Source organism: Onychostruthus taczanowskii, unplaced genomic scaffold, assembly GCF_017590055.1.
Source record: "Onychostruthus taczanowskii isolate IOZ18803 unplaced genomic scaffold, ASM1759005v1 scaffold14, whole genome shotgun sequence".
Lineage (NCBI taxonomy): Eukaryota > Metazoa > Chordata > Aves > Passeriformes > Passeridae > Onychostruthus > Onychostruthus taczanowskii.
Genome location: NW_024498573.1, coordinates 11,202,664 through 11,216,565, shown reverse-complemented (window position 1 = coordinate 11,216,565; position 13,902 = coordinate 11,202,664). Strand labels below are relative to the sequence as shown.

Genomic DNA, 13,902 nt, shown 5'->3' with positions numbered 1-13,902 from the left:
AATGGCTTCTTAGAATCAGCAGCTTTACTTTCCAGCCTCTGATCCTTTTTAGGAGACCTGAGAAGATAACTGAAAAATCAGGTTTATCCTTAGCATGTTTTTGTTTGTTAGAGAAAGGACTGCACCAATACTGCAAACAGGTCCCTGTATGTAAAGTAAAAACACATTAAAATACTGAGCCAGAAGAACCAGAGCTTTCTGCAGCAGGGAAAGTGCAAAGCTTTGTTCCAGCTTGATTTCAGCTGAGCTGCAAAATGAACAGTAGATTAATTTGTAATTATTAGGATTATTTAAGAACTACTTGTCACTTAAGCAAGCAGGAGAGGGAGTGTAACATTCAGCACAGTGCAGCCAGAAAGGTGCTTGGGTGACTTCTGTTGCATGTTTACAGAACATGGGAAAACTCTGCCAGATGGAACGAGGTGAGGGCAATAGCTGAGGTGAACTAGAAAGCAGCTAAATAACTTTGGCAGTTCCTTAAAGAAGGCATACAGAACTGTTGGTTCATGAGAAGATGTCTTTTAAATTTGGAATTCCTTGTTAAATATGGCCCTGAATTTAATCCAAACCAGATTCTGATAACATGAAATTTATATTAAAAGTAATACTCCCATAGCTCTACATCAAATTAAATTGTAGAGAAGTGGCATTGTTAAGTAGTTTGTTTTGCACATTAAGTTTTGATTAGAAAGATAGTGGTGGTAAAATTACAGAAACATTTCAGGAACATGTAAATATGCATTTATTTATTTATTGCAAATACTGAGGAAGAAATGTTTGAGAGCACTTCTCTTTCTGAGTGCAAAATGAAACTGCTCTGGAAACAAAAAGTGATAGTGCTGTAATTAAACCATAAGCACAAAATATTCTCTGTTGAAATAACTATCAGCTTCCACACTGAACTGGGAGACCCCAAGTATACATTCATCTGGAATGCCCTTTAATTCAGGAGTCAGCAGTTTCCAAGTTAAGGAATACAGTATAGATTTTAGTAGATCGCAAAAGAAATTAAATCCTGAGATCACCTTCCTTTTGAAGATGCATTTCCTTCTAATTATCTAGTTATGCAGCTTTTTGAAAGACATCATCTTTCCATAGATGTTAAGTACAAAAGGCATTTTCTAGGTCTAAATTCAAGAAATCTATGAAGTTGCCAGTTATTCCTTGAGGACAAGGGCAAATGAAAATAATCCTGACTGAGTAATTTCCCTTCCAGGAAAAGGACGTGACTCCTGACAGCAGGCTGCTGAGGCGAGTGCGAGAAGCTGCCCTCCAGACTGAAAGCTTTTCTCCTTTTATACATATGAAGACTTCCACATCCTTTACTGACTTTTTCCTTGCTCTTGCCATTTGCAATACAGTTTTGGTCTCCACAGCTACTGAGCCAAGACAAAGGGTAATCTAACTTTAAATACATGAGGAAAATGGGTCATGCTTCCACTTAACAACATAGTGTCCACTGAAACCTGAAGTGGTGAAAAATGGTTTGTTTGAGAGTTGGCCTCTAGTTCCTTTACATTTTCTGTAGTATCTACTGCTTCCATGCCTGTGTATCCCTTCCTAGCTTGTTGTCTTATGTTGGAAGGCTACCACACTTTTTCTTTTAGATTTTGTATTATATATGCTGTAAGAAGTTTGTTGAACACACTGGGTTTTCTCTGATCTGCCAGGCAATTGACAGAACTGCAAGGGCTTCATTACATCTTTGCTTCAGAAGCAGAGATACAAATCACCATCAAATTTGGATGCCATCTCACATATGGCTTCTCTATGAAATCCTTCCATCACAGTTAAATGGCAGGAGAGGGGGAAAGGGGAAGTTGCAGTTATTGTCATTTAGATGCAGAAAAGTAGAGAGAGGTTTTGAGAAGGGTCTTAAAGTTCACATTTATTTATTTTTAACCTTCATTTTTCTCCTATTTCTAGGTCACAATCCCACCACCAATAAAACCTTCAGGAATCACCCTGGAGAAGATTCATCAGATATTTCAAAGGCTAAAATTAGCAAGCCTTAGTCAATCTTTTTCATCATCTCAGTCTAGCTCACAACTTGGTGCCAGCTTCAGTGCAAAGAACGCCGAGGAGCCTCTTGCTGTGCTGGAGGGCTGTGACCTTGAAAACGACGGCTCTGCCAGCAGTGGAGGCCAGGAGCTCCAGGACAAGGCCAGCACAGAGATTGGTACTCCTTCCTTGGATGAAGTTTTTGGGTCTGCAACCAACACTTCTCTGCCAACAGGGTTTTGTTACGAGGCTGAGAGCCCGGACGAGGCAGCTCTGGTCTATGCTGCCCAGGCCTACGGCTTCATCCTCGTGTCCCGGACGCCTGAACAGGTCACGGTGCAGCTGCCACAGGGCACACTGCTGACCTTTGACATCCTCTACACCCTGGGGTTCGACTCAGTCAGGAAAAGGATGTCTGTGGTGGTGCGACACCCTCTAACCAAGGAGATTGTTGTCTACACAAAAGGTGCTGACTCTGTAATAATGGACCTGCTGGACAACTCCACCAAAGGTAATTAGCCAGGGAGCTTTTTCTGTTGTGACTCCTGACAATAAGTGTGCTGTAGTCTTTTCTGCATGAAATCTTATATCAAGATATTAGGAGCATAAAGAAAGAATAAGCTTTGTCTAGTGTTATCCTTGCAGATCAGAACTGATATATTTATTCAACTTCAGAAGTGCTTAGAATATGGAGAAAGAAGATTAAAATTCACTGATAATTCACTGATAATCCTAACCCATGGGGGTTGTGTACTCTGCAATAATACTGTCATAAGGGCCTGACCATTGTTTTTCAGGTTGTCAGCAAGAGTGATGTAATATTAATTTAAAAAAAAAAAAAAAAAAAACACAAGTAATATTATCTTAACGGAAACAGGAGTTTTAGCAAGATTTCAGCTTCTGCACAGCCAATACTTTTGAGCTTTTCAAGACCTTGGTGTTATAATGGAATCCACTTTTCTCCAATGCCAACTCTTTTAATCTTTGGCCATTAGATTGAAAATTATCTGTACTTAAAATATGGAACCTTCTTGTGTTTCACAGGTGACATTAGCTCAGACAAGAGACTGAAAAGAATAAAAGAAAGAACACAGAAGCATCTGGACTACTATGCCCATGATGGACTGAGAACCCTGTGCATAGCTAAGAAGGTGGGAGAGCACCAGGATCCATACATGTCAATAAAATTGCTAGAAAAATATAGTGGTTATAATTCTGCTTCAGACAATCAGCCAGATACAGCCCATCTCTTTGTCCCTCTATTTGCCTTGTCTGGAGTATTTTTTTTTCCTTTTTCCTCAGTGTGACCAAATGAGAGGTTTTTAGTCAGTCTCAAAATATTTATTTCTGTTTCTCCTGTAGTAACTCCAGCTGACCTACTCTACAGGGCTTCCAAGCAAGAAACAGAGTCTGCAGAGCAGTCAACCTTTTTCTCTTTTGCTTGGCATTCAACTTTCAAAAACCTTGCTCTCAGCCTGAATTAGTGAATTTTAGCATCATACTTTCATACAGAAGTTGTCAATGTGCAACAAATAGATCATATTCAAGCTCTGGAGAAATGTAGATCAGCCCTCAGAAACTGTGTGCTCTCAGCTAAGCAACAGTTGTGGGAGCAAGAGTTTTTCTACGTCATATTTTTTGAGTCTCAGTTGTAGATCACTTGTACAAACTACTTGTTCTTGCAGTTTTCTCTTGGAAAAGTTATTTTAAATATGACACAGTACATTACCAGTTTGGATAGGAGTTGAGTCTCTGTGATCCAGAATGTTGGCATTCCTCTCTTATTACAATTTCAAATAAACACTGTTTAAATTGTGTTATGCAGGTCTTGAATGAGGATGACTTTCAAAAATGGGCCAATTTTCGTCGGGAGGCAGAAGCTGCAATTGACAACAGAGAGGAACTGTTAATAGAGACAGCACAGCATCTGGAGACCAAACTCACCCTGCTGGGTAGCTAAAAATGAGAATTGTCATTGCATGAAGTATCACTTGCTCCTGTGATAGTCTTGGCTGTATGGCAGACAACATCCATACATAATACTAATTTATGTCTAAAATACTTCCTCTGTGGTTTGGAAATCTCCAGGCTAGGGAGATAAAATCCAATGCCAGTGTCCATACAAGTTCTCATGCACTTTGGGCAGCAGTAACTTTGAAAAAGTTCCTTGAAGCTGTTGTGTGCCCTGAGCAAAGAATATGCACATCAGCTGTTACTGTGGCTCAGCTGACACAGTAGAGAATGAAGTTCCCACAGTTCAATTGTGCATCCATAGCCTTAGATAAACCTATAAAATACTATAAATTAACTTCCATTTTGAGCACAAATTCTGAAGGAATTTTGGTAATTGAACTGTATTATAAAATCCAGTAACTTGAACATGTAGGTGTTTTCCTACTGAGTTCCTGCTGTTGTTGCATTGTTGTGCCTGCTTTGTGCACTTTGTAAAAAGATGTTTAGCATTAAAACTTACATTGATTGACATTTCTGCATCATTCATCACCGTCATATCTAACATCATTCTGTTAAATTATGGGACACTGCAGTGCTTTCTGTTCTATTTTGTTTGCAAACATTTTGTTCTTTATGACTGACTTTTGGAATTGTCTCAGTCTCATTTTTCTCAGACTGCAATTTGTGCCCATACTTAGTTGAATTTCTGTGATTGCAAGCAACAGCTTGCATTATGGCTTCTCATAATCTCTGCAGTGATTTAAAAAATTAGAGTAATAATGGTAAATGCCTTAAGCAGACCACATAAGAGGTAATGTAGATCTTGTCAGAGTCTGTTACCTTTGCCAATTACTAAGGCTCTATGTACTTTCACACTTTAATTTGCAAAATGTGTTCCCTTAGCCTAAATCGATATCTATATTTAATGTACCACAGTTACAGCATCTTCAAACTGACCTCTAGTGGAAGGGATAAGGAGTATTGTAACATTCAGATGGTCATTTCCCAACATCATCAGGATGAATGTTGGCATCTGCTTCTAAGTTTGTGCATGTTCAAAAAGAAAACGTACTGTATGTTTCTTCTGCCTTTGATGGCTGAAGCATCTGACTTGACAACAGGGACAGCATCCATTTAAACAGTCAAAGTTCATTTTTTCTGGTTGCTTTGATGGGACTTAATGCAGTATTTTTAAAATTCATATGCTGTGATTCCTCTGCCTGCACATTGTCATTTTGGATTATTAGGAAGAAATGAAATGCATTGTTCTTGCAATGAGCAAAATGAAGAGACAGAACTTGATTGTTGACACATTCAGACCTTAATCCAAATGCAGATCATGTGCCTGCATGTTTATTTGTTGGACAAAACCTTGGTTCAATTCTCAATAAGTTTCAGGAGCGTGATTGGAAAGCAAAGAGCTTTTTTTAAACAAGAAAATAGCAACTTGATTTTCAAGAAAAAGAAAATTATTTCTCTTCTTTTCTTATTTGCCCAGGAGCAACAGGGATTGAAGATCGCCTGCAAGACGGGGTACCTGACACTATTGTGTCTCTCCGAGAAGCTGGGATAAAAATTTGGGTGTTGACAGGAGACAAACAGGAGACAGCAGTTAACATTGCATACGCCTGTAAGCTTCTGAACCAAAGGGATACTGTCTTCACCATTAACACTGAAAGTAAGGTGAGTAAAGAAAGACAAAATGCACAGAATTTCCTATCTTACCTTTTCTTTGTGTGTTGCAGTTTGGCATTCTGTTGCTTTAGACCTCACTTAACAAAGAACAGCCAAAAAACCCCAAACAGCATCAGGAGCAAGAGGCACAGTGAGCTCAGTTCCTCCAAGGGCTGGCAGGAGGCTGTGGAGGGCAGGCAGGGCTTCCTTGTGTGACCAGACAAGTCACCCATCTGGGTTGTCTCAGCTTTTCTCCCCAGAGAAACAGGGTTACCAATACAAGCTTGCTTTTCTCAATAAAACTATTGTGAGGATTAAGTAAATACTGCTAAAATACTGACTGTTTTCCTTATGGTGGCATTGCATGGAGCAGTGAGATGGCCTGGTTTCTAACTACTTTGTCTGCAGCTAGTAGCCCTCCAAAGGAGAAAAAATCCTGTGCAAATATCTGTCTCTTTCAATGGAAATAGAGGAACACGCAAAGATGATGTGGAATCTGGCACAGAAAACATACCAAGGTGTAATTCCATTTGAAACACATATCTGCTTTAACAGGAAGCAGAATGAATACATTTAGGATGGAAATTAGATGGTGGCTTGTGCCAGAGCAGAGATGCTATAGGCAGGACCACCCTGGCTCCTGGAAATGCCGGCATGGGCACTCACCCACGGCATCCTCAGTGCCCTGGATCCAGGCTCAGAGGCAACCTGCATACACATGGGGACTTTGGGAATCCCCTTGGTATAGGGGACACTGGATTTAGTTCCCTCACTTTCAAAATTAAACTGAAGACAAACTTCTGAAAGAGGCTCCCAACAGCAGCAATGAAGGACACAAGTCATATATACAAAGCATTTAACCTGTTAATTTTACCAGACTTAGGTCTTGAAGTGGTGTCAGTGGGAAGGGCCTCTCCTTACCCCTGAGCCTAGCAGATTATTCAAACACTGAAAATTAAATATCTTCCAAGAAGATGTAACATAATTAGGTCGCTTGACGGATTTGTTTCAAAAGGCAAGTCAAGGCAAACCAGGAATTTCCACTACTGTTTTTGGTTTGTTCACAGAAAGATGACGTTTCTTCAATATTTTTAGGGGTTTTAAGTGTTCATGCTAGGTGCAGGTTTTTATTAGATGTCAGAAGTACATTTGATTCCAGAACCTCCCACTTAAGTGTAATTTAAATCTTGCAAACATCCTACACATGTACCTTATGCTACATAAAGTGAAAATAACATTATAGAACTGAATCATCACTCAATAGAGCTGACAGAAAAGGCAGAAAGAGGAGTGATTAGCTCCTCAGATATTCAGGGCCGTGCCACAGAAGGAGGACTTTGAGTACTAAGAGGGAGCAAAATAACTTTGATAATATTTTGGATTTTCTCTCCAATTTAAGAGATCTGGAGAGGTGAGAGTTTTCCCCTTAAATCTGTTTCTATCTAGTACTAAGTCAATTCCACTTGTTGGCATCTAAAAGGGGACTTGATCCAACATGAAGCAGATTTGCTAAAACAGAAGGGCATTGTGTTTGAGGCACAGTGCTTGAAAATATGAAGTTTCATTTCTGTTTCTAATTGTGAAACATGCCTGATGTGTGACTTAGAAAAGGCCTAACTCTGGAAGTTACTGGGTAATTTTGAAAATGCAGACCTCTTTTTTCTCTTACCACAGTTTATTTTCTGTGGAAGCCAATGCTGCAATATCTCACATCATTCATATCAGAACTAGATTTTTCAATCTCCTTAAAAGAAAATGTTCTCTTTTTAATTTCTGAACTCTCAGCACAAAGACACACATGCCTTCCTGATGTAAAGATTATTATATTTTCTTTTAGAATAATTCCTTACCTCAGTTAACTGGCTGATAAAATGTGCAGTGTTTTCACTGAGGGATTGGATGGTGTCATATTGAAATAATCTCCAATCAGATGAATCAGTGCATTTCTCAGTAAATTTCCCCTAATGTTCATCTGATAGGCTTAAACCCACTGGCGTGATTACACAAACATACATTTGGCAAGGTGCTGTGCTGTAAAGGGAGATGGAGATAACTATTTCTAGAACCACGTCTGTTTTCTCACAGGAAACTTGTGAATCTCTCTTGAATTTAACCCTGGAAGAGGTGAAGAAGAATTACGAGTACAACAAACCGCAGAGGAAATTTTTTGGCCTCGTGCCACCATCTTTCCCAGTCCCTGAGGCCCCCAGCCCCGAGTTTGGGCTGGTGATCGACGGGCGGACGCTGAACATCATCTTGCAGGGGGGGCTGGAGGAGAAGTTCCTGGCGCTGGCGCGGCACTGCCGCTGCGTGCTCTGCTGCCGCTCCACCCCGCTGCAGAAGAGCATGGTGGCCAAGCTCGTCCGCAGGCAGCTGAAAGCCATGACCCTCTCCATAGGTACCTCCCCTCTGCATCTCACAGAGACACCTGACAGCAGGTTCCTTCTTGGAGAGAAGTGTGTGGAATATGTTGTACGGGGCAGATTTTTGTGCCTCAGGTAGATGCAGTGAGCAAACAGCGTTGGTTAATCTTTCCTGATCAAAACCCATCTAAAAGTGCTGCTTCAGCTTTCATGAAGTAAATCTGCCCTCCTTTAAACAGGATGAAGGCACTCCCGATTCAGAATCTCGCAGCAGTCCCTTTCATGCACATCAGTACAAACACATGTACATATTACCTCCAAAATGTCCTTGTTTTGGGCCTGGAAATCACACATGATTAGTCACTATTTTATCTTTTCATAAAGCCCTTTTCCTGTCAGATTTTCCCTGGTGAAAACAGAATTATCTCCAGAGTGGTATTAAGCACTGACTCATTTGCCTTTTACCTCCAAATATTGTGAAATGCTTTGAGTCTCCTTCCACACTTTTGGTAAGTGATGCCACTAAAATCCTTGATGAATTGATTTAGATAACTCCAAACTAAACAAATACACTTCTGTGACAAAACAAAAAAGGAAGTCTATTGTATTTTTGAAATATTACTTTGCCTTACAGTTCAAACCATAAGCTTTCAGCCTTCTGCATCATTTACTTTACCAGCTAACTTAATTTACAATCTCCACATTGCAAGCAATAAGCATGGCCATTCTTTCCCTGGAAATTTGGTTACATATTTGACATATTGCTGCAAGTTGAAATGAGCAAAATAATTCTTGAAACTGGCTTGTTATGTTGTCATCTGCAATCAAATTTTTCATAGATTCAGAGAGTTCAGTGAAATAAGGTGTTGCAGAACATGTTCCTGAGCAGGCCAAGCAGAAACACAAAATGATGCTGATGTAAATGGTGTTGGGGTTGCTGTGTCACCACCCAGCTGGTCCCAGTGCTGGATTTTGCTCTGGTGGAGCCAGGTGTCCTGGGAAGGAGGGAGACCAAGACCACAGCCTTGATGTCGTGCTTGATGCCACGCATCAGTTCCCCTGATCAAGCTGCCTGGTAGTACAGAATATTTGTTTAGAGATTATTTCCTTGTGATGAAGGCACCCTTTCTTGCATCGTTATTGTTCCCTCCTGTCTTCCCATTCTAGGGGATGGTGCAAATGATGTAAGTATGATTCAAGCAGCTGATGTTGGAATTGGAATATCTGGCCAAGAAGGCATGCAGGTATCCTCTGTTTCTTTCCCCTTTTGTCAGGTAGTCCCTTAAGGCTTATTAAGTTTCATAGCGGCCCGACACTCTCAAGTGTCATCTTAAAAATGTAAGTTGGCATCATAAATTAATATGCACTTTGTAATTATGGGTCCAGCTGTAAAAAAAAAAGAGCATTTTGAGCCAAAAAATTATCATGTGAGGACAAACCTGTGTTTGCTCATGAGACTGGAAAATTAGCAGATGTCTGCCCAGTGTTAGGTGAGCATCTGGTTTCTGAATCTTCTCAGCTGCTGCATTTCCAGGTTTCCAGATTTTGTGGATTCTCTTCCACAGTCTTCTGCCCTTCTGTCCTTTCCCACACATCCCCCTTCCTTATTCTCTTTAAATGGAGAGCTCTGCAGAGACAGAAAGTTCCAACTATGTTCTTGAGGGTTAGTTTGTTAGTTTGTTTCTTCTACAATATTCAGTAGTAGGAAATTACTTCAATGTCTGTGTTCAAATTTTGCTATACAGCATGTGAAAAGGATGTATTGTCATTGTAAATGACCTTCTGTTCCTTTTCCCAAAGGCTGTGATGGCCAGTGACTTTGCAATATCCCGATTTAAGCATCTCAAAAAGCTCCTTCTTGTCCATGGACATTGGTGCTATGCTCGCCTGGCAAAGATGGTGATTTACTTTTTCTACAAAAATGTGGTAAGATGATTAAAATTATTAAGTTTTCATCCTAGCAAAGGTTAATTCCAGGTCTGAGGGTTTTCTTGGTTGTTTGTTTTTTGTTTTTGCAGGTAATATTCTTATTTTTTATGAAGCTATAGCTCGTGTTTCTTCACTTTGCAAGTTTATAGTATGCCACTTCCTTCTTAGCAAGGGTCTGCATAGAGCATTGAGAAAAATACAGGCTCTAAATATATTTTGAAATAGCATTATTCCTGAGGGAAAAAGGACTCAAGGCTTAGCAACTTTATATGGCAGCACAAGAAACTTTATTGATAATACCCATGAGCCTCAAAATAAAATTTGCATAAGGGAGATCAGATTATTAGCACTCGAATGTAGATGAGTGTTCACTAAGAACTGCCTGCCTGTAAAACCTCTGAATTTTTACAGGAACCACTTGCAAGTAATGATGCATTCATAGCTGTCATTTTTATTAAAAATTTAATGTATATGCAAATGATCTATGTATTGAAGTACGATATAAAGTGGAAAAAAATAATTCAGTTTCTACGAGACTGGGAAAACAAGTCCATTTGACATGAAATACGCTCTGAGCATGAAAGGCTTTTTGCCTAGAATTCAAGGTATCTGGTTTTTTGTGAAGTTTTTAATAATTTTCAATAAGGATTGCTTCTTATTACTGTTAAAATTTGTAGTGGAAATGAACATTTTTTGCTTTTTTTGAGTAGGCATCCTTTTAGGGTTCAAAGGCTATTTATTTGCAATGTGAAATAGTTCTCCAGACTAGGATGCTGCTGTTCTTTAATCTCCCCCATATCATTAGGGAGCAGCACGCCTTTGATTCCACATGGACAACAAGATTCTAAAATCTGGTGCTCAGGGCTGTGAACAGTTTACTTAATTATTCTCTGATATGTTCTCAAAGAACCATAATGGCTTTTAAAAATCTGTATCACAGTCGATCACCTTTAAGGTATATTGCTTTATGGAATGAAGTGCAGTGCCTTTAACCAAAATCCTGTCCTCTCAGGAGGCTCTGTTAATAACCAGTGTCTCAATAAACGCCACTGGTGTAACTATGTGTTTGTATTTGCTTCTCCCCAGTGCTACGTCAACCTGCTCTTCTGGTACCAGTTCTTCTGTGGCTTCTCAGGCAGCACCATGGTAGATTACTGGCAGATGATTTTTTTCAACCTCTTCTTCACCTCAGTGCCCCCTCTTCTCTTTGGAGCCCTTGACAAAGATGTTTCTGCAGAAACGCTCCTACGTCTGCCCGAGCTGTACAAGAATGGACAAAATTCAGAGGTATGTCACAATTGCTGAAATTACTGCTTGATAATCCAAAGGACCACAGGTCTTTTTCTTTAGGAATGAGGGAAGGAAGAAAAGAGTTTAGACTTACTTGGAATGCTGAAACAACAGGAGCCCAACCTTCTGTCTGTCCCATAATGCATTCCACCCCATGGGAGATGTGACACCATAGGTCACCACATAAAGTTTAAATATGGCAAATAGTCAAATTAAAATGGCACAAAATCAGTGTTGCATTAGAAGAAAGGATTTTTGACCAATTTTATAACTCTAGAAAGAGCTTGGATAAAGAATTTGAAGAATAAGATCCCTTGTGAAGGGATGTGACATTTGCAAAATTCAGCTTTTAATACTCTTGGTAGACTTGGTAATATTCCTAAGGTCTATCTTTACTTAACATAGATAAAATGCCTGTTTAGAGATAAGCCTTTGGTTTAATCAGCTGCTCAGGAGGTATTTATTCATGGAAGGAGACTAGTTAGCAATAATTTGTAGTCTGAATGGAAGACAAACAGCAATTATGTTTGCGGGACAGCCTAGAGACTTACATCCCATCATAATGACTGTTATCTGTAAACTCCTGCAGATATACAACTTGTCAGCTTTTATTATTACTATGTTGGACGCCTTCTATCAAAGCCTCATTTGCTTCTTTGTCCCCTATTTGGTAAGTAACACACTTGTTAATATTCTCACTCTCCTGTCCTCCTTAGAAGCAGTAAATTCAGTTCTGAATAGTCAGGGTTCACCACAGCCTCTCTGCCTCTTTTGTAGACGTACAAAGACTCTGACATAGATGTGTTTTCCTTTGGAAACCCCATCAACACCATCTCCCTCCTGACCATTCTCTTGCACCAGGCTCTAGAAATGAACACATGGGTATGTATTTGACCTGTCCTGTTCACAGCACTGGGGTTTTTTTGTGAATGTTGCATCTTGTGTAGGCATAGAATTCTCTTTCAGAGTCATTTACCTGAATTCTGGGTCACAAAAGGTAAGTAACAGGTACACTACAATTTCACAAAGTGCCAGAATTTGTTATTAGCCCCAAGTTAATACCTTCACGTGCACAGTGACAGAATTTGTTTCTATCATGACTTTGGACAGGACAGTACCAAATACTTGCATGCCTCAATATATGAGGAAGTGTTACTTGGAGAACTGTATTCACTGCTGTTTTCTAAATTACCTTCTGGCTATTTCTCCTACTGCAGATTTCAGTGAAATGCACTGTTAGATGCACTCTTTCCAGCTGCCTTTGTCCCCTCCTGTCTCACACCCAGCCAGGGTCTCACTGGCATCACTTGTGCTTGCAGACCGTGCTGCAGCTGGTGACAATGATCTGCAGTGTGGCTTTGTACCTCATCTTCTCCATCATCTACAACGCTGCCTGCCTGCTCTGCAACCCCCCCACCAACCCCTACTGGATTATGGAGAGGCAGCTCAAAGACCCCATCTTCTATTTATTGTGCCTCATCACCCCTGTCATCGCGCTCTTACCAAGGTTTGAATGTTCTCCTCTTTTCCTTTTGTGGGTTTGCAGACATGTGAGTGAAGAAACAATTGGGATGTGTTCAGATATGTGATGTGTCAGGCACGTGCTGCACAGGAATAATTGATCAGAGTGGAAGTCAGATGCCTGAGTTCAACCTTCCAGTTCATGAACCATTCATTTATTCGGTTATATAACCCTAGATCAGTCCCTTTATATTTTTACTTTTCCCATCAGGAAAACCTTTCTTTTTGAAGTGCATCAAAATTTACCAGTACAGATCTGCTATGTAATTGTTCACTGTCATAACCACAATATTGTTGAGCAGATCAAGATTATAAGCAAATCTTGGAAATACTCCTAAATGTTTGAGAGTTACTAAATATATTCTTGTTTTTAAGTACATTATGATGCATTACTAAGCTGAATTTAAGAGCATTTCTATACGAAAAATATTCATTGCATCCAGAATTTTAGTTTAACTTTGTATTGCAAAAAATCAGATATGTTAAAGATAACTTTAATTGAAACTGGATAATATTTGGAGAGGGATAGTTATTGTGATGTGTTGCTGAAAAAAAACTGTTTAAAAACCAGAATTATTCTGTTCCCATGTAAATATGGGAACATTACTATTTTCGTGTTCAATACATTACTAATTCTTAAAGCAGGTATGTTTTAAGTTGCACCATTTGTTTCAAATATGTATTTGTTATTTGCTTTGACATTGAAAGAAATGGGTTGGTTAGACTATCTTGCTAGTTTCCTTCTCATCCTAATTCCCATGAAGTAATGCAGCACACTGGTATTACAAAATTCAGGACAATATTTTTAGTATCTGATTTTGTAAGTGCTTTAAGGCATTAGAATATGAGCCTTAACTTTGGCTGAAAAGGAAGTTTTAAAGAATAGATGGTGGTTTTCTTCAAACTATTATTATTTTACCATTTGAGTTGAGATGCTCCTGTGATTTTATGTTGTATTATATAAGTTCAGATCAGAATAAGCAACAAAATTCAGTAAGGTCTCATGGCTTCTAGGCAGGGCATCCTTTCCCAGTCTGTTTTGCTCCTGCATGACTTTTGTTTTCCTATCAGCCCTCATTCACAGTGTCATCTTTGACCCTGAGCTTTCTGCTCAGAGCTGCATCAAGCACATGGTTAGAGAGCTCATGTCTCCAGCCTGGGAATTTAGCAC

General features: G+C 39.6%; 1 protein-coding gene across 1 annotated transcript in view; it reads left to right on the top strand.

The window, feature by feature from the left end:
* The window catches only part of ATP10B (ATPase phospholipid transporting 10B (putative)), a 62,782-nt gene that overhangs the window by 32,885 nt on the left and 15,995 nt on the right, over window positions 1-13,902 (top strand). Inside the window, exons 10-21 of the mRNA XM_041397887.1 lie at window positions 1,217-1,396; window positions 1,927-2,512; window positions 3,046-3,152; window positions 3,827-3,953; window positions 5,453-5,637; window positions 7,714-8,026; window positions 9,159-9,235; window positions 9,792-9,917; window positions 11,007-11,207; window positions 11,800-11,880; window positions 11,988-12,092; window positions 12,530-12,717. Of these exons, the coding sequence (XP_041253821.1) occupies window positions 1,217-1,396; window positions 1,927-2,512; window positions 3,046-3,152; window positions 3,827-3,953; window positions 5,453-5,637; window positions 7,714-8,026; window positions 9,159-9,235; window positions 9,792-9,917; window positions 11,007-11,207; window positions 11,800-11,880; window positions 11,988-12,092; window positions 12,530-12,717 (2,276 nt within the window). The remainder of the gene's footprint in view (window positions 1-1,216; window positions 1,397-1,926; window positions 2,513-3,045; window positions 3,153-3,826; window positions 3,954-5,452; window positions 5,638-7,713; window positions 8,027-9,158; window positions 9,236-9,791; window positions 9,918-11,006; window positions 11,208-11,799; window positions 11,881-11,987; window positions 12,093-12,529; window positions 12,718-13,902) is intronic.